The 21,042-nt window shown below is 45.7% G+C and overlaps 1 protein-coding gene across 12 annotated transcripts in view; it reads left to right on the forward strand.

Moving 5' to 3' along the window:
- The window catches only part of Bcl11a (BCL11 transcription factor A), a 97,548-nt gene that overhangs the window by 72,953 nt on the left and 3,553 nt on the right, over positions 1–21,042 (forward strand). For 2 of the 12 annotated variants that reach the window (XM_075944521.1, XM_075944528.1), the window contains exons 3-4: positions 9,220–9,321; positions 14,382–16,124. In XM_075944521.1, coding sequence (XP_075800636.1) covers positions 9,220–9,321; positions 14,382–16,124 — 1,845 coding nt within the window. Of the gene's footprint in view, positions 1–9,219; positions 9,322–14,381; positions 19,692–21,042 lie in introns of those variants that run through there. The other 10 variants (XM_075944519.1, XM_075944524.1, XM_075944520.1 and 7 more) reach the window with 7 other exon arrangements.

Raw genomic sequence — 21,042 nt, forward strand, 5'->3', positions numbered from 1 at the left:
TTCTAAAAGAGAGGCTCAGAGGCACAAAAGTCCCCACTTTGTCTCCTTGCCCCATGGCTTTGGAGAGAAGAAAGGGGAAGTTTGGAGGGAGGGTCACATTGATGGAAGAGACAACATAGTGTAGGGAAAGCTCAACATTTCTCCACAGTTGTTTGCTGAAGACATTTCAACAAACACAAGGCTGCCTTAAACCGGCAATACATCTGAAATAGATTATTTAAGCCAGGGAGGCAACATTTCAAAGAAGAACATGGCTGTCAGCACTCGCTTGTAGGCCACCCACCGCTTCCTAGAAGGGAACTTGAGGTAGGAAGGGGCGCGGGGGCTTTCTGGGAGTCTGGAAGTAGTCCCTTTCTGTCCCTTGTCTAAGAAGAATGGCATTTCAAAGGATGAGGCTGAAGACCTGACATTTGGATGACCACAGTCACTGCTGTCACCTGGATGAAGCACTTTCTCTTGAATGTGACTGCCTGGTGTACCCCTCTATGCTGCCTGCCTTGAGGCTTTGCTTCTGCAGAGCACCAACATCCACTCTTGACTTTGTCTCCAAAGCCTTCTCTGGGACTTTCCAAGTCTGGCTCATCAGTCAGCCTCATGCCCAAGGCCCCGTTCTCCCCTCCACAGTGAAGGATGCTTGGATGTCTCCATCCAGTGGCTTCTGGGTTCACAGGTTCTTCCAATCTCAGATCCAAAGTACTTTGAACAATGGCATCTATCCTGAGCATGTACAGATTTTTCTTGTCATTGTTTCCAAACAGTAATGTCTTTCCTTAAGCATCTGCAATGTTTTAGAGATGAGTTAAGAACATGGAAGGCTGTGCATAGTGTATGTAAATATTATGCTATTGTATTTGAAGGATTTGAGCAGCTGCAGATTTGGGAACCCTGCATGTGTGGATACTGACAACCCACCAAGATTTCTCTTCCCGTGGGTTCCCACAACAGGCCTGTGCCTTTCTCATGACGTGGTTTTTATGCCCAGTGGGGGGCATCTGTTCATCCCGTGTCTTCTGTGCTGGGTGCCGTCTCTACAGGATAGTCTGAACACTTTGTACTTCCCACAGAAGCCAGACTGTAGCTTGGGGCCATTAGAGGCATTTGGTGGATAATTTGTTGAATGAATGCATGTAAGAATGAATGAAGGGAATGTATCCTGGAGCACACATTTCTGCATAGTGTGGTACGTGGTTAAATAAACAACAGAAAAATTGTTGTAAGACAATTTGTCTTTTTATTCAGCTGCCCTCACAGTCCCCTCAAAAAGCCCCACCATTCTAAGGCAAAAGCTTAAAGTGTAATAAAAATTTATCTAATTCACGATTAAGTGAAAATACTTTGGGCCCAGAGCCAAAGAATATTATTGGAGTGAACTTTTTTCAACACCCTAAATTTAACCAGCTGGAATTCTTTTTTTAAGTACCATCCTATTCAACCTTTTGAAATGAAAGATTTGCCTTTTAGTGGGAAATCTGCATTTCAACACAGAGATGGAACACAATGTTTCTCTGCTTAGTTATTCTTCAGAAAAGCAAGTTCTTTTTTTTTCCTTATTTTTTGAATTATATGCTTTGCTTATGTTAAAGACACAGATTGCAGAAAATTTTGTTTAGGCTTGACAGATTGGTGGCTTGCATTTTTATAGATAAGGGGGCATAAAAAGATGTCATCTCTTCCTTTTTCCTCCTTGAGAGGAGGCCTAGCATGAGAACTTTTTGAAGGTGACATTAGCAGCCTGTTTGGATAATCACAGGTCTGAGAGCATAGAAATTGGCCAAGAAATAAAAAAAAGAGAGAGTATTTAAATGAGCTGTGCAATTAAGTCACTGGTGTGGTATCAAATAATATAAAAACCAACCGAGTAGCGAAGAAGAAAATTCTAGAGTATGTTGTCTAGGATTCTCGCTGGCTTCTGCTTTTGCAGAATATATTTCAAGAGAATCACAGGAAACATCATGGTCTGGGTGTGATTGTATAAACCTTTAATCCTAGCACTCAGGAGGCAGAGGCAGGCCAATTTCTATTATTTCAAGGGCAGCCTGGTCTACATCGCAAGTTCTAGGCCAGCTAGGGCTACCTCGTGAGACCCTGTCTCAAAAACAAAAAAACATAAGCAAAAAAAAACAGAGATCATCTTGACTTAGTGAAACCTTAGCCAATGGGGGAAAAGAAATACAGGGGAAAAAATGCTCATTTCTGGAGTAAAGGCAGTACGTCTTGAAAATATCAGAAGGTTAATTAGGAATTCTGTATGCAGTGATAAAATTGGCATGCATTCACTCCAGAGCAATGCAACTCAGGCCACAGGCTTGATTAGTGTTTGTTCTAGAATGCGCTGGTAAGTCAGGCTCTCAGAGAGGGGCTGGTACCCATGTAAAGCTGAGTCAAGAGCTAGAAGTAGGGAACCACAGAGGATGTTCAAGGACTGTCTTTGCTTTTCAGTTAGACAACGGAGCTTCTAGGCCAGACTGTCTTCTAGGAGAAGAAAAGACAGAGGATTGTAGAGCCGAAGGGACTGTTCGAACCTTTGTTTTTGGCTTGTTAACTCTCAGAGTGGTTTCTCATCTGTTCTCTTATGGGCGATGCAAGGAGAAGAGGGCAGAGCCTCCGAAGCTTCTCCTTTGGGGACCCAGTCAGCTAGATGTGCATGGTTAAGAGGAAAATACACAAATACATTTTAGAAAACAGCGTGCATCTTTGTATTCCGTGGAGAGGACTGGGATCTCTGTTTTGATATTATTTGAAGAGGGGCTCACAGGAGGTTATACCCTGAGGCTCATACATACAGGCCAGGAGAGTGCTCTACCAGTGAGCCATACCCTCTGCCTTGGACTCCTGAAAGAAGCTGGGTTCCTGAAGCACTGATGGGGTGTTTTGGAAGTGACGCTCAGAGCTTCACAATGTCCATGCATCATAGCTTGGTGATGAGCGGACAGCCATGTGGCTGACTGTATTTCATGCCTGGCTGTAAGGCAGCTGTTAGCTTCAGAAGCAAGCAACATGCGAGTAGTCGAGCAATCTTTGAGATAGTCTTGAGGAAACCCAACACCTGATTGAGCAGCTCCCACTGAGGAGCACCTTGTCAAAAGCGAGTGTGCAGTGGATGCAGAAATGGAAGGTGACCAGTGTCCAGCATTATATCAGAATCATTCCCAACCTGTTGCTCTTTAGTGAGACCTGGAAGTGAAGTCGTTATCTTTTTATTCAGTCGCAAGGAAATGTCGCAGCTTTATGATGTATAAACCATTTCTGAGACCCCCCCTCCACACACCTAGAACAGGTTTAAAGGGACCTTTCCAAAGGAGCAGGAGGTATTTGGTTTCAGAAAAAGGCAATAATATGCCACCCTAGGGAGCCTAGAAGAGAGCATGTAGCCCTTCCTCGTGCCCATGCAGCAGGCCAGCACTGCACAGGTTACCACTGCACAGGCCACCACTGCACAGGCCACCACTGCACAGGCCACCATTGCACAGGCCACCACTGCACAGGCCAGCACTGCACAGGTCTCCACTGCACAGGCCACCACTGCACAGGTCTCCACTGCACAGGCCACCACTGCACAGGTCTCCACTGCACAGGCCACCATTGCACAGGCCAGCACTGCACAGGCCAGCACTGCACAGGTCTCCACTGCACAGGCCACCACTGCACAGGTCTCCACTGCACAGGCCAGCACTGCACAGGTCTCCACTGCACAGGCCAGCACTGCACAGGTCTCCACTGCACAGGTCTCCACTGCACAGGCCAGCACTGCACAGGCCACCACTGCACAGGCCACCACTGCACAGGCCACCACTGCACAGGCCACCACTGCACAGGCCACCACTGCACAGGTCACCACTGCACAGGCCAGCACTGCACAGGTCTCCACTGCACATGTCTCCATTGCACAGGTCTCCACTGCACAGGTCTCCACTGCACAGGCCACCACTGCACAGGCCACCACTGCACAGGCCACCACTGCACAGGTCTCCACTGCACAGGCCACCACTGCACAGGTCACCACTGCGCAGGTCTCCACTGCACAGGTCTCCACTGCACAGGCCAGCACTGCACAGGCCACCGCTGCACAGGTCACCACTGCACAGGTCTCCACTGCACAGGCCACCGCTGCACAGGCCACCGCTGCACAGGTCTCCACTGCATAGGCCCCCACTGCACAGGTCTCCACTGCACAGGTCTCCACTGCACAGGCCTCCACTGCACAGGCCACCGCTGCACAGGTCACCACTGCACAGGTCTCCACTGCACAGGCCACCGCTGCACAGGCCACCGCTGCACAGGTCTCCACTGCATAGGCCCCCACTGCACAGGTCTCCACTGCACAGGTCTCCACTGCACAGGCCACCACTGCACAGGCCATCACTGCACAGGTCTCCACTGCACAGGCCACCACTGCACAGGCCACCACTGCACAGGCCACCACTGCAGTTGTCGGGAAGCAGTGAGAACTCAGCTCGTCTGACTTCTGATGGTTGTCTCACGTGGGCTTCCTACTTGATGAGGAACCTGGACCACCTAGGTCAGTGATGAGAAGATAAAGGGTGGACTAGAACCTTGAACTCCATTAGGAATTTCCCTGATTTTTGACTCTTTTAATCCTAGAAGAGGAGGGTTGTGCAAGGGATGACATTCTCATGGTCCATGGGGCCCTGCCAAGGACCAGCAAAGCTTCCGATTTCCTTACTTCTCTTCCTACTATTAAGTTAACTTCTGTTAGATTTGACTCTAAGTTATCGTCTCCTGAAGGGCCTACTTAATGGAGACATCCCTCCACCCCATGGAATTTCTGATCTGGTAACTCTAAGGTTGACCCCAAGGATCTGCATTTCCAACAAGATCCAGATGAAGCTGGTGCTGGCTCTGGGTCCGCGCTTAGGAGCACCCACAAAGAAAGAAAGCAGTCGTAACCATAGACGTCACTTCCAGACTGCTAAGGGGCCCTCTTCCTCCTGGGGAGAGAAGAGGGTAGAAAGGGGGTCTTCGGCCTGCGTGGCTCTCTTCCTCTCTGCCGGGGAAGGCAGGGCATCTGCTCTGGTTGATGTTCAGAAGCATTAATTGTGATACTTTCCTTTGCCTAAGCTGTGATGAAATAATTGAAGGCATCATAGCAAGAAGTTAAACCCTAGGGAGGCTATTAACAATTTAACATTTCCAGTTCATGTATGAATGTCGATTCTCCTTGCTAAGGAGAACATTAAAGGGTGGTTTTAGTGGAAGAAGCGGTAGGAATCAGTTGAGTTCATAATCAGCCCTGCCTGACCCTCTTCCTGGAGAGGACATTCAGGCTGCCCCCACCCCCTCGTCTCTGTCACCATGACAGTGTGCTGTTTTCTAAAATAAATTACCAGCAGGGGCAACACTGTTTCTCCTTAGCTTGTCTATCTGCCTAGGAAGCAGAGGGTGTGGTAGTGGGCTGAGGTCCCCTGACCCTTGCAGCAGAGTGGGTACTGTGGTCCAGCTCAGGACACCAGATGAGTGCCCTCGAACTTTCTGAAAGCCTTGCCACATAGCTAGGCTGACCCACTCCAGTAGGTGTTGGCGAGTCTGCCCAGTGAGTTAGTAGAATGAGAATTTTTTTTTAAATTAGGTGTGTGTGTACATTTATTATTATTATTGTTGTTATTATTATTATTATTTTGGTATGGGCACATCTATGGAGATCTGAGAACAATTTATAGGCCTCGGTTCTGGGATTGGACCCAGGTTGTCAGGCTTGGTAGCAAGTGCATTGACTCACTGAGCCATCTTCTGGCCGGAGACAACCTCCTTTATTGAGACCTTCCTAGCCAGTGAAGACCACAGGGGAGCCAGCAGAGCCGAAGCCATTCCAGGCCAGAACACAGACTAGGGTCTGCCAACTAACTCAGATCTTTACTTTGTTACTAATTATCCACATAGCCACTTTGAAGTCCCTTTATTTCAGGACTCCAAACAAACTATGAAGATGGATACTCGGACACTTTGGTCACAGAGACCTCACTTTGCCACGTAGTCCCTGCTGCTCTGAGCTTAACCCCCCCCCCCCTGTGCCCCCGCCAGCAGGTCAGCCTTCATCTAGCAATGCATGTGAATGGTTCAGCTAAAATAATTTGACAGCTCTCTCGTTCCTTGCTGGGGTACACTTAGGGCCACTTCCCAAAGTTACAGGGAATTTGAGGTCATACTCCCCGTGCAGGGGTTCCAGGACCTTGTTGCTTTTGTGCTGGGGGGGGGGGTCACAGAAATACCTCAGTTTGTGTGGTTTTCTGAGAAAAGAATTTCACGCTCTGCAACAGAAAAGCTTGCTGAGACAGGAGCAGGTGCAAGAGTGGCTTCTCGGATTTCTCCTTGAAAACTTCAAGAACTAAGCCGAGTTGATTTTTACCCCCACTTCCAATTTAGCACCAACAACAAAAGGTACACATATTTGTTTCTGGAGCCCAGTCTCCCTCGGTTGCGGGTTCCTTTTTGTGGTTTTATTTTGTGGCTTTGATCCAAGAGGAGAAGGTGTCATCATTAACCTTCCTAACGTGAAACCCTTTAATACAGTTCCTCATGTTGTGGTGATCCCGGACCATAAATTTATTTTTGTTGCTACTTCATAACTGTAATTTTGCTACTGTTATGAATTGTAATGTAGATATCTGATATGCAGGATATCTGATATGAGACCCCTGTGCAAGGGTCATTCGACCCACAGGTTGAGAGTCGCTGGTCTAAGGCTTGGTAAGCCTTCACGACTGCCCAATAATAATAGATTTCTTCTGTACACCATTGTTACATATCAGGTTCCTCGTAACAGGGAACTTGGTCCTAAGTGTCCTGACTGTAAATTGATCACAGAGAATTCTTACATTACTCCCGTAACTCCTCTTCACCTAAGTTTTCTTATGACTTTTAGGAAGTACAAATACAAAATACATATACAACCAAACATTTGCTTAAGATAAATTATAAGGAAATTTAGTTTTAACCATTTATTTGGTATGCATATAATCTTAACACTTATTAAAGACTAAGGCAAATTTGTGTACTAATGAGATGGATGAGTATATTTATTTTTACATAAATAATTAAATCTTGGCTTAATGTTTGATACTGCAGGATGGAGAACATCTTCAGTGTTCCTCAGAGTTCATTGATACTTTGATTGTATAATCGCTAATGTTGAGAACCCACTTCTCAGAAACATGTAGTTCAGCATGGTGGAGTGTGTAGGCCTAGTTCAGAGATTGTTGGGAATTCTGTCCTAATTCCAAGCCAAAATTAGTTTGATTTTTCCACCTTCTAAAATTCATAAGTTAGTAACTCAAACAATGTTTAAAATAAAGCATTCTAGCCGGGCGGTGGTGGCGCACACTTTTAATCCCAGCACTTGGGAGGCAGAGGCAGGCGGATCTCTGTGAGTTTGAGGCCAGCCTGGTCTACAGAGTGTGTTCCAGGACTTGCTCCATACATAGCTACTGAGAAATCCTGCGTTGAAAAACCAAACAAAATAATGAATGAATGAATGAATGAATAAGACATACTATCTATCACAATTCAGTCCAAAGACAGACTAATTTGATGCTTGCATGCTTAAGAATAGCAGTTGGGAAGTATTGGGTCTCTTTGTAAGAGATGGTCAACTCTGTGTAATAAAAACACAGCAGCTCAGAATGTTCCATGAGCCAGAGTCTGCACCCAGGTGCTTCAGGCCGGCAGTTGCTTGGCCTGAGTGGCCGGAACAGTGTGCTGTGCACGTTGCCATGACAGGCCACATGTGGGCAACCCTGGCCAGAGTTTTGAATTAATTTAGTTGTGTGACCCCCATGTAAGGTTGTGATCCACTGTGTATGGCAACTGTCCCGGAATACACTGGCGGTGCTGTTAGGTGCTGGTACTTTAACCATGCCCTACTCACTCACCACCCAGCTCAGTTCTCCTGAACTTCATAAACACATGAGCTTCATCTGTCTCCCCCACCACCTCTAGGTCATGAGAAGGGTAGTTAGCTGGGGTGTGTTTGGAAAAGCTGGGCACTGAGGGCAGAATCTCGAGCATCCCAAGGATGCACAAACCCCGTTTCCTTTCCTACAAATACCCACAGCTAAAAGGAACTCACCAAGGCCAGCTGGCCTGGGTCTGAAAAAGCATGGGATAAAACCGGACTTGCTGAACATAGTGGACAATGAGGACTACTGAGAACTCAAGAACAATGGCAATGGGTTTTTGATCCTACTGCTCGTACATGCCTGGGTGAGCCTAGGCAGTTTGGATGCTCACCTTACTAGACCTGGATGGAGGTGGGTGGTCCTTGGACTTCCCACAGGTCAGGGAACCCTGATTGCTTTTGGGGTTGATGAGGGAGGGGGACTTGATCGGGGGAGGGGGAGGGAAATGGGAGGTGGTGGCGGGGAAGAGACAGAAATCTTTAATAAATAAATAAATTAAAAAAAAATAAAAGTGGCTCTTGATTTCCATGCAGTGGTGAACAGTCTCTTCGTGTTGGTTGGCCGGTGTGCGCTGGAATGCCGGCCTTAGTTTCTGAGTGCTGCCCTTGGGATTTTTGTTGTTTGTTTGTTTGTCTTGTCACTTAGTAGCTTTATCCTTTGCCCTAAAGGGATGTGGGAGGGACTTGGCCAAAGTTACTTAAATGCAAAGGGTCTAACCTTCATTCTCCAGTGCTTTGTACCGAGAGAAGGCTCACCTTCCTGGGGCGCCCATTGACAGGATTCTAGAGTGTGTCCCACGGAGCACTGAAATACCTGCAGTTGGAGGAAGCTTAACAGTGTTGTTCCCTGAAAGAAAGAGTGATTCACAAACGCGCTCTGTTAGCCTGCTGTTGGCATGGGTTTGTCTGTAGTCATTGAATTCGCGTCAAACAGCCTTGCAGATAAACCCCATTTCTCTGGCCCACCCTGTTAGTGCCAATTTCTCCTTGCAATGTCTCTATCCCTTGTAATAATCAAATAACAACAACAAATAAGGAACAGGACCTAAGAACTAGCCCCTGCTTCAGACTTCAAACCAACCTCTTTCTTGTTGTCCAAAAAAATAAGGACCAAAATGAAAAACAAAACAAAACCTGTGGGGGACAGCTCTCTGCTGTTGTTTGTTGCGGGCCCAGGGCCTGGTAACTATCTGCAAGGCTGTTGTAATGATGTTAATCTATTTTAATGGAAGTGAAATGTGATATCCCGTGGTTTACGATGCACGTTGTTTATGGCTGCAGTGCCTGATTCTGGGTTTCTTCCACAGATAAACTTCTGCACTGGAGGGGCCTGTCCTCCCCTCGGTCTGCACACGGAGCTCTAATCCCCACGCCTGGGATGAGTGCAGAATATGCCCCGCAGGGTATTTGTAAGTTGAATGTTATCTCTTCTACAAATATACCAATGTGTGTAGAGTTCCTGAAAATGGTCCTTACTTTTCAGTACTGGAGGGAGTCTCCCCCAACATAGACAGGTACCCTACATGTGCTATTTCATTACTCGCTTGGCACCAGCTCTCCTTACCCGTTCGTAGTCCTGAGAGTGCCTTTCCCTCCCCTCGCATTGCTTTCCTCACGGGAGACCCTGAGCTGACAGCAGCTCGTCCCTGGGGGCTTCTCCCTCGGGTCTTGCCTGGCTCCATAGCTGGTAGCTGGTACATTCCTGTGTTCACAGCCCATCTTACTGGACATTCACTACTATGGCCTTGTAGAGGCTTCGAATTGTTTGGCAGTGCATCACTAGCAGGGGTCAGGACCACAGGCAGCTTACAGTTACTCCCGAGATAGTCTAATGCATGTTACTTATGCATTCGCATGTGTATCTGGACATGGTATATTTATAGATACATGTGGTTATTATATATGTATATATATGCATACAGATACACAACAATATACTTGTTTTTCTCCTTATTTTAGAGAAAATATGCCCAGAAATGTAGGTGAAATGTAGCGAGCCCACTGCCGCTTCCCACACTCATGCTTCCACCAACATAACTTCTGTAGTGGGGACCTCTTTACGAAAGTCAGATTTATTCATTTATAATCTATGAATATATTCATATATCATCCTGAAAGATGTTTTAGTAAGCACTTCAGTTTTCTTCTCTGGTTAGAAGTATGTGGTTATGAATCACACATGGCCAAAATATTTGAAGGGAGAATTGATTCTACCCCAAACACATACACAAAAAAAGCAGGTTCAAGATAAAGAGAAATAGCATCTAATGTTTATTTTCAAGACAACAACAACAACAACAAAACACTGAGGCTGTGGGAAGAAAAAAAGGACAGGAAAGAGCATAACAAAGTATAAGATTCAAAAGCCCAGGCTGTCAGTGAGGCTTCCTTTCCTGAGAGGGTCACCAGCCTTACCCATCCTGTGAACGGTGCCATAGGGCAGGACGTGCACCTCCACAGCAGATTCAAAGCCACTTGTTTATTTTCTTACTCACTCCTAGGTAATCCCAGGTAACAGGGAACCGTTGTAAGATTTCACAAGCCCTTGAGTCCTGAGGACTGAGAGTGTTGGTAAAAGCACCCTTCTCTCCTCCCCCTCCAAGCTGGGCCCCAGTCCGAGTTAGGTCACTGCAGAGAGTTTAGGAGGTGACTTCACAGATTCTAGTCCCTGCCCGCCATCAGGGGTGCGTGGGGCCTGCACTTGGCTGTGGAAACACAGTCACCCTGGGAAGGGAGACTGAGTGGGGCAGTGGAGGGTGGAGTCGGAGAGGTCAAAGCCGGACACGGAAGTCCTTCCTTCCCTCGTCCCGCCATTCACAGCACACTTGTAATAGCAGAGGAGCAATCAGACGACGGTATGTGCCAATGGACTGTGGGCTCCAGAAAGCTCTAGGACAAGCTAGTGTTCCTCCTCAACTGCATGGACTGTCCTTGGCTTTCAGAGACCCGTGGTCTCCTTGGCTGTGAAATCATTAACAGCGGCTTAGAATTTCCCCATTTGCCTCTGTTGCCAAAGTCTGGGTTGAAGTTGCCATGGACCTTCTTTCCAAGCTGTGCTGGGAGTGTAACGCGGTTAGTTACACACACACACACACACACACACACACACACACACACACACACACACAATTAATCACACCCGGCGGTAATGGAAACCTGCATGCTGGACCCGATAGATTACACCTGGCTATGTGTGCATCTGCTATTTTAGACCCAACCATTCTTAAAAGGTCCTGTTTTTAATGCTCATTTTACATGAAGGAATCCCAAGGCCCAGGGAAATTTCATTTGTTGGGCACCAAGTCACAAGCTGGGAAATGCCATTCAAGGCCCTATCACAGACCTCCTTGCTGTTTCCAGTCGTGAGGCCGCAGTCACATGACTTTTCACTTCAGTGATACATTTAGAAACGGAGACTGTTCTCACAAAACGAAGTAAAATACAAGTCAGTAAGTAGATAGGCTAAACAGCTGGGTTTAACCCTTTCAGTGCCTTGGGTTCTTGTACCGGCGAGGGGCAGGGCTCCGTTTATTGCTCTAAATCAAAACAATCCTGGTAAATGCCCAATGAAGCTCTCAGAGTGAGAAGTTGATTCTCATCAGAGTAAATGAAGAATATTATTATATTTTACACATCAATAAATCAATGTAGCCCTAATTTTGCCGTGCAGGAAATCAATTCTGGTCTTTCTAAACCATCAAAGATGTTATGAACAAAGTAATTTCACAAATTACGGCGAGCAACACATTTATTGATGACTGCAGTTTAGGAATTTAGAATCTGTGAGCACTGTAATATAATGTGGTGTGCCAGCATGAGCCGCGTGAAACACAGATTATATGGTGAAATTGTAATGCATCGTTTGCTATTAGTGGACTGGTAATAATTACCAGTTTCAGAGCGGCTCTTTCCATGTAATCTTTAGTCTCGATCGTAACACCCTTCTCATTGACATTATGATTACACTAGCTGCCCCTCATGATCTAGAATATCTAGTTGATGGGAATATAGAATGCAATAGTGAAAAACTGTATGTTGTGTGCTCGTTACAAGATCAAAGCCGTTTTCTCTAACCTGATGTATGAGAGGGGAAGGCCTGCACCATAGCGTTAACGCCCTGTAACATAATCACATAGCTGCCTCGGAAAAACATTTTCCTTTCTTAGGAAGCGAAATAAAACGGACCTTCCTTAAGCCTCTCGGAAACTCATGGATGAGACGCTGGGTGTGGCTTTGATCAGGGCCATCACAGCGCATCTGAAACTGCCCTTGCTAATTATGGGTCCATCCCCAGGCTTTAAGAGACTATGGGGGTCAAATATGATTTTAAGGCATTTGGAGTGACGAAAGTGTTAAGGATTTGCTTCAGCCAACAAAGCTCCTTGGTTACCCAATTCTGATTGCCAGGCTAAATATATGATAATGACCCAGAGTCCTGGGGCGGCCAAGGAGAAAGCCATGGAGGGCCGCAGTGGTTGGAACCAGATTTTTTCCCCCTGCCTATTTAGGACCCAAGTCATTGTTCAATAACAACAAAAAAATTATGAAAATACTCTCAATGAAGCTTTTTATTTCCCTTTGAAGAAAAGAGGCAAACAAAAATAGGCAGATAATGTGATTCTAATGTCAGCATTTTCTTTCAAAATCTCTCTGCCTTTCTTCCTCCTTCTACATTAGACAAATGTTTGAAACCTAATTTTGGTATCTTCCCATCTAATCTTGTTAAAGAGATTTCCCCAGGAGTGGGCTATATTGAGTGAGATTATAAATGCATTGTAAAGTAAATTGCAAGGGCAGGGCAGGAGTCCATTATTTAGACAAGTGCTTGAGCGAGGCTGGCTTGTTTTGGAATATGAGTGTTTGGGGCTCCTCAGAAGACCTTGGCAGCTTTTCTTTCTGACTTGCTAAATGGAGGAATCCTATAATTGATGAATTCCTCATGCCCACTCCTTAGCTCCCTGGTGAGTCTTGCCCATTGAAAAAGTTACTTACAAATGCTAGCCATGGGTTTAAGGGCCCCTTCTCATTTAGGGAGAAAGTGTATTTCTCAGTTATATTTTAAGCACAGTCTTTTTTATTTTTATTTTTTAATCCCTGGGCCATCAGCTATTCTCACCCTTGTCCCTAGGCCGCTGTCTCTTCTAGATTTTTTTTAAGGTTGCAATCGCCTGGTTAACTCTTGATTAGCTCCGTTCATATACTCCATTTATGTGTGCACACATATAAGCATATACGGGAATATATATTTAAGTTGAACTATCAGGGGAAAAAATGAATGATTTTTGTGAAGTAAAGTTGGCCCCCTCTTTGCCAAAGTGGCATTTACCCACTCTGGGGTTCTTTTCAGTAAGAGAGAAATAACATGACTTGAGCAGGCCCCTCTCCAGACAGCTTGGCTCCTGGCCAAAGAGTTGACTAGCTGAACTGTATCTTTCTGTTTCTTTCTCAACCAGAGCCGAGTCTCAGCCGAGGGCGCAGGATGTTGTATAATTTGGTTCACGTTGTTAGCCTCTCAAAATAATGAGGAGGAGGCTAGGGTGGCATTGCTCAGCCTGCTGCCTGTCACCGTGCTGGCTGCCTTCAGTGCCCCTACCACCAGTATGCCGGGGCTGCCCAAGTTGGCACCAGCCACTCCTAACTTCCCTGTGCCCTCTTTTGTGGCGCTGCAGCAACCTCCTAAGGATTCAATACAGCTTTTCATTTAATTCAGAATTAAATTTTTCTTTGGAGATTTTAATCACAACATCCCCTTGAGGTTAAACATGGGTGTCCTTATAGGATGGTGTGGAACTTACACACCGGCTGGGATAAGAAAAGGTTGCTGCTCTCTCTTCTTCTAAAGCCTTTTGGGGGTCTCCTGTCATGTTAACAAAACCAAGAATTCATGTGTGTTTCCTCCTAGGCAGTGTAGGACCAGAGAATTGTATTCATTTGACCTCGCCTTTTTGTTATCTCTGTGCGGCGATTGCCTAGGGAGAAAGTTAAGTTCACCTATAGCCTATAGCAGGAGGAGGACCACAGGAGTTAGGGAGCGAAAGTTCTCTGAGTGAAGTCTAGTGGGCTCTGGCCTTGGCCTTGTCCCACTGCCCTATTCAACCAATGAGACAGCGGCACAGGCGTGAAGTGACTTGCCCACACCACAGCAAGTAGGGTGGGGGTATTGAGAAGACATTTGCTGGGGACCCTGGGATGTAGTGCTCCTGTATCAGATCCTGAAATGGGCGGGGCTTTATGCAATAGGGCTTGCATGCAGAATTCTTAGAACGGAGTTAAATGTTGTGAAAATCAATTTGACAAAGATTTGTTGGGCACTGGATGTGGAGGACTCATGAAGGGGTGGGTGGGTGAAGGCGAGGCTTGAGGGGGTGGGGCTAGGAGAGGCCGAATATTGGGACGGGAATGAATAAGCGGTTGCTGATGCCTGCCTCCGTGATTCAACATTGATGTTGGTGTTGTGTTATTTTTGCAGGTAAAGATGAGCCCAGCAGCTACACATGTACGACTTGCAAACAGCCATTCACCAGTGCATGGTTTCTCTTGCAACACGCACAGAACACTCATGGATTAAGGATCTACTTAGAAAGCGAACATGGAAGTCCCCTGACCCCGCGGGTTGGTATCCCTTCGGGACTAGGTGCAGAATGTCCTTCCCAGCCACCTCTCCATGGGATTCATATTGCAGACAATAACCCCTTTAACCTGCTAAGAATACCAGGATCAGTATCGAGAGAGGCTTCCGGCCTGGCAGAAGGGCGCTTTCCACCCACTCCCCCCCTGTTTAGCCCACCACCGAGACATCACTTGGACCCCCACCGCATAGAGCGCCTGGGGGCGGAAGAGATGGCCCTGGCCACCCATCACCCGAGTGCCTTTGACAGGGTGCTGCGGTTGAATCCAATGGCTATGGAGCCTCCCGCCATGGATTTCTCTAGGAGACTTAGAGAGCTGGCAGGGAACACGTCTAGCCCGCCGCTGTCCCCAGGCCGGCCCAGCCCTATGCAAAGGTTACTGCAACCATTCCAGCCAGGTAGCAAGCCACCCTTCCTGGCGACGCCCCCCCTCCCTCCTCTGCAATCCGCCCCTCCTCCCTCCCAGCCCCCGGTCAAGTCCAAGTCATGCGAGTTCTGCGGCAAGACGTTCAAATTTCAGAGCAACCTGGTGGTGCACCGGCGCAGCCACACTGGTGAGAAGCCCTACAAGTGCAACCTGTGCGACCACGCGTGCACACAGGCCAGCAAGCTCAAGCGCCACATGAAGACACACATGCACAAGTCGTCCCCCATGACGGTCAAGTCCGACGACGGCCTTTCCACCGCCAGCTCCCCGGAACCTGGCACCAGCGACCTGGTGGGCAGCGCCAGCAGTGCGCTCAAGTCAGTGGTGGCCAAGTTCAAGAGTGAGAACGACCCCAACCTGATCCCAGAGAACGGGGATGAGGAGGAAGAGGAGGACGATGAGGAAGAAGAGGAAGAGGAGGAAGAGGAGGAGGAGGAGCTGACGGAGAGCGAGAGGGTGGACTATGGCTTCGGGCTGAGCCTGGAGGCTGCGCGCCACCATGAGAACAGCTCTCGGGGTGCGGTGGTGGGCGTGGGCGACGAGGGTCGCGCCCTGCCCGACGTCATGCAGGGCATGGTGCTCAGCTCCATGCAGCACTTCAGCGAGGCCTTCCACCAGGTCCTGGGCGAGAAGCATAAGCGTGGCCACCTGGCCGAGGCCGAGGGCCACAGGGACACTTGCGATGAAGACTCGGTGGCCGGCGAGTCGGACCGCATAGACGATGGCACTGTTAACGGCCGCGGCTGCTCCCCCGGCGAATCAGCTTCGGGGGGTCTGTCCAAAAAGCTGCTGCTGGGTAGCCCCAGCTCGCTGAGCCCCTTCTCCAAGCGCATCAAGCTGGAGAAGGAGTTTGACCTGCCCCCAGCCGCGATGCCCAACACTGAGAACGTGTACTCGCAGTGGCTCGCTGGCTATGCGGCCTCCAGGCAGCTCAAAGATCCCTTCCTTAGCTTCGGAGACTCCAGACAATCGCCTTTCGCCTCCTCATCAGAGCACTCCTCGGAGAACGGGAGCTTGCGCTTCTCCACACCGCCCGGGGAGCTGGACGGAGGGATCTCGGGGCGCAGCGGCACGGGAAGTGGAGGGAGCACGCCCCATATTAGTGGTCCGGGCCCGGGCAGGCCCAGCTCAAAAGAGGGCAGACGCAGCGACACTTGTGAGTACTGTGGGAAAGTCTTCAAGAACTGTAGCAATCTCACTGTCCACAGGAGAAGCCACACGGGCGAAAGGCCTTATAAATGCGAGCTGTGCAACTATGCCTGTGCCCAGAGTAGCAAGCTCACCAGGCACATGAAAACGCATGGCCAGGTGGGGAAGGACGTTTACAAATGTGAAATTTGTAAGATGCCTTTTAGCGTGTACAGTACCCTGGAGAAACACATGAAAAAATGGCACAGTGATCGAGTGTTGAATAATGATATAAAAACTGAATAGAGGTATATTAATACCCTTCCCTCACTCCCACCTGATGCCCCCCCTTTTCACCTCTTCCCATTGTCCTCCAGCCCTACTCCCTGTAGGATTTTTTTCTAGTCCCATGTGATTAAACAAACAAACAAGCAAACAACAGAAGTGATGGAAGCTAAGATGATTGAGAGTGCTTGTCACCAGCACACCTGGTTTTGGGTTTTGTTTTTTCTTTTCTTTTTTTTCCCTTTTCTTTCTTCTTTTGTTGTTTTAAGTTTCTTTATGTTCTCACCGTTTGAATGCATGATCTGTTTGGGGCAATACTATTGCATTTTACGCAAACTTTGAGCCTTTCTCTTGTGCAATAATTTACATGTTGTGTATTTTTTTTAAACTTAGACAGCATGTACGGTATGTTATGGCTATTTTAAATTGTCCCTAATTCATTATGAGCAAACACGTTGCTGTTTCCAGTTCCGTTCTGAGAGAGTGAGAGAGAGAGGGGAAAACGAAACAAACCATGCTGCATAATTATGTAATACATATCATGTACAGGTTTATTTTATAATGGAGGGAAAACAGTGTTTGGGTTCACAAACCCTCTACAGACAGAACAGAGCGCACTAGGGAAAAAAAGGATGTGCTAAATGTCTGTCTCTAAAGGGTTGCATGTATTAATTGGAGAGGGGAAAAAAGGCCTTGAATTGACAAATTAACAGGAAAACAAGTTTTATTCTATCATTTGGTTTTAAAATATGAGTGCCTTGGATCTATTAAAACCATGTTGATGGTTCTTTCTGCTTGTTATAAACTTGTAGCTTAATTCAGCATTGGGTGAGGCAATGAGCTTTAGGACCTAGCTTGTGGTTCTCTTGACAACACTGGCTACCTAAAATGTGACCCACTATGTCCCAGTTAATCCTCATCTTTTCCCTCGACTTGAACTTTGTGAACAGAACTGATTATACCAGTATAAAAGCTACTTTGCTCCCGGTGAGAGCTTAAAAGGAATGGGCTGTTTTGCCTAAAGTTTTGTTTCATTCTTTCTAAATGATGATGAAATTGAATGTGAAGTACGCAAAGGCCCTGGAAGGTGGTGAAATAACAGTAGGAAGGAGCTGTCTAAAGTAATGCATTTAATGACGTTCTGGCACCAAAAGAAATAGATGCAGACCCACATGGTTGTCAAGTGGACAATCGAACGATACACTTAAGATCTTTTAGACTGTATTCAAAAGAAGAGGGTGTCGCAGTGTGACAGAGGGACACACACAACCAGTGATTCCTAGCACGGTGTGGCACTGCTCGCCATGTTAAACTAGAGCAGGTATATAAGCTAATAGTGATACAATGATGATTAACTATGAATTGTTAAGACGTACATTTAATGTGACATTCTTCAAAAGGAAGAGAAAGAGTTTTAAGAGCAGCAGCATCTGTGTCTGTGCTCCCTAAAAGTTGTCCTGCGTTCCTTTCCATACACTGTGTGCTATTTGTGTTAACACGGGAGACGATTCATTGCTTTTCATTTTATTTGATTCCTTTTTCTTTTTTTTCTGTTTCTTTCCTTTTTTTCCTTTTCTTCTTTTTTTTTTAAATTAAGCTAGCATCTGCCCCAGTTGGTGTTCCAATAGCACTTGACTCTGCCTATGATGCCTGTATCTTTTTCTCTAATCAGAGATACAGAGGTTGAGTATAAAATAAACCTGCTCAGATAGGACAATTAAGTGCACTGTACAGTTTTCCCAGTTTACAGGTCTTTATTAAGGGAAAAGTTGCAAGAATGCTGAAAAAAAAATTGAACACAATCTCATTGATGAGCATTTAAAAAATTTTTAAAAACTAAAAAAAAATACAAAAAAACAAAAATCAAAAAAAAATAAACAAAAAACTTTGCCAGCCATTTACTTGACTAATGAGCTTACTTACTTGGACGCAACATTGCAAGCGCTGTGGATGGACAAAGAACACACTTAACATAGAAATGAATGATGCTTTCGCTTCTACAGTGCAAGGATTTTTTTGTACAAAACTTTTTTAAGTATAAATGTTAAGAAAAAAATTTTTAAAAAGACACTTCATTATACTTAGGGGGGAACAGCATTATAGGGTTCCATTGTCTTGGTGGTGTTGCAAGACCTGTTATCCATTTTAAAACGGTAGTGGAAATTCTCTGCCTTGGATCACACCCCGCTCTTCAGGTTGTACAAAAACATCCATGGGGAAAGGTTTAAGATTCTATAGTACTTAAATATAGGAAAATGCACACTCATGTTGATTCCTATGCTAAAACACATTTATGGTCTTTTTTCTGTATTTCTAGAATGGTATTTGAATTAAATGTTCATCTAGTGTTAGGCACTATAGTATTTATATTGAAGCTTGTATTTTTAACTGTTGCTTGTTCTCTTAAAAGGTATCCATGTACCTTTTTGGTAGTAGAAAAAAAAAAGACAGGCTGCCACAGTATATTTTTTTAATTTGGCAGGATAATATAGTGCAAATTATTTGTATGCTTCAAAAAAGGAGAGAGAGAGAGAGAGAGAGAGAGAGAGAGAGAGAGAGAGAGAGAGAGAGAGAGGTGACACTGTACCGAGAAGCCATACAATGGCTGTTTGGGGACCCTGCTAGAGTGTCACACGGATGGCTGTCATAGGTGTACATATCCTTTTTCTCCTGCTCTGCCATGCTGTATGCGGCACCGCAAGCTAATAGCGTTGGTTTGTTCTGTAGTGTGCTTTTGCCCCTCTCCCCCCGTCACCCACCCCCCAGCATCTCCACCTTCATATGCAGTAAAAGAAAGAAAGAAAAAGAAAAGAAAAAAAAGGAAAAAAACAACAACAATGTTTTGCAGTTTTTTTCATTGCCAAAAACTAAATGGTGCTTTATATTTAGATTGGAAAGAATTTCATATGCAAAGCATATTAAAGAGAAAGCCCGCTTTAGTCAATACTTTTTTGTAAATGGCAATGCAGAATATTTTGTTATTGGCCTTTTCTATTCCTGTAATGAGAGCTGTTTGTCGTAACTTGAAATTTTATCTTTTACTATGGGAATCACTATTTATTATCGCTTAGATGCCCTGTTCAAAACAGAGGCACTTAATTTGATCTTTTATTTTTCTCTGTTTTTATTTTTTTTTATTTGGATGACCAAAGGTCATTACAACCTGGCTTTTTATTGTATTTGTTTCTGGTCTTTGTTAAGTTCTATTGGAAAAACCACTGTCTGTGTTTTTTTGGCAGTTGTCTGCATTAACCTGTTCATACACCCATTTTGTCCCTTTATTGAAAAAAATAAAAAAATTAAAGTACAATGTAAGCTTCTTGTGTCCTCATTTGACACACTCTGTAAATTACTTGCAACAAAATAACAGGTTTGAGAGAAGGCCAGCCTGTCTTTTTCAGAATTATTTCTATGGGCATTTTGATGTGTGTATTCTACCCTAAAGGAGCATATACTTACTATATTAATAGACATACCTCAAGCCATGGAAGTAGTTTTAGGCATTACAGTTTTAGACGAATTGAAAAGTGATTTCTGTGTACTGTTCAAAACATCTGCTCTGTCCCTAGCAGAATGCACTAGGTACCTGTGAGCCCGGGAGCAGCCCACTTACTTCCTTTGGATTCTCTGCTGTGCTCGTGTGTCTCAAAGTCCTTCCTGTTCTCCCGCTATTTCCCTATCGTAGAGTGTGTTGCCAAAGAAGGGGTCCTTAAACAAGTAGCTCCCTTATTTTCGCTGAGTGACCTCTTATAATAAACATGACTCTTTGCCTCAACCCTAAAATTCCAGAAACAAAGGCAGCAGATAGATTAAATCTGTTAAACAGCAATAAGATGAGGGGAGGAAAAGGCTAGGAAGAGCCGAGTGGAGGCCAGCAACCAGAGTTGGCTAGACCAAGCCACATCTCCAGAAGCCGCTGCTGGGCTCCTAAGATGCATCATGGTTTGCCTTGTGATTCTGAAATTCTATGGTCTGAACGTGCCACAAGTGTGTGTGTGTGTGTGTGCGTATATATGTATATACACATACATACATACATATGTATACATTTATCAAAAGTTCTACCTTGCTGGTGGCAAATGAGGGTAGATAACCCTTCGATTAATTATCTTTTCATACTTTGCAATGGCTTGAAAGACAGGTTAGGTCTGTGTTAAAAATCCTCTCCTTAGAAATCTGTGTTGTCGGTTTTCCAGCTACTGTGTGTTGTAGCATCAACCTGCCTTATGATATAGCACATGCCTTTGTGGTACTGTCTCCCCGTCTCCAGTGTAGATGGATGGATCCGACAGTGTTCTTAGTTTTGTAAAAACCCACACAAAAGCTGTCCTGTTGTCTTCTCGTGGTAGCATCTTTGTCGCATAGGTCTTCCCTCCTGGTGACCGCCAAGTGGCCTTTTATACGAGGCCAGAAGAGTTTGGTCTTTTTAAGTAGAAAGTGAGGTATTTGGCTTTTAATTTTATTTATTTTTTAAGCCAGTTTGAGTGGGATAAGGGGACTTCACTGGGAGACATTTGGAATTGGGGGGAGGGTCAAGCACCTTGGGAAAGTTGGTCTTTTTTTTTTTTTTCAGTAAACTGAGGGAAGAAATCTGTGTTTTCTGGGTACCAAACTGATTCCAGAGCAGATGGGAATATGTCCCTGCACCCTGTTGGCTGTAG

This window comes from Microtus pennsylvanicus, chromosome 12 (assembly GCF_037038515.1).
Source record: "Microtus pennsylvanicus isolate mMicPen1 chromosome 12, mMicPen1.hap1, whole genome shotgun sequence".
NCBI lineage: Eukaryota > Metazoa > Chordata > Mammalia > Rodentia > Cricetidae > Microtus > Microtus pennsylvanicus.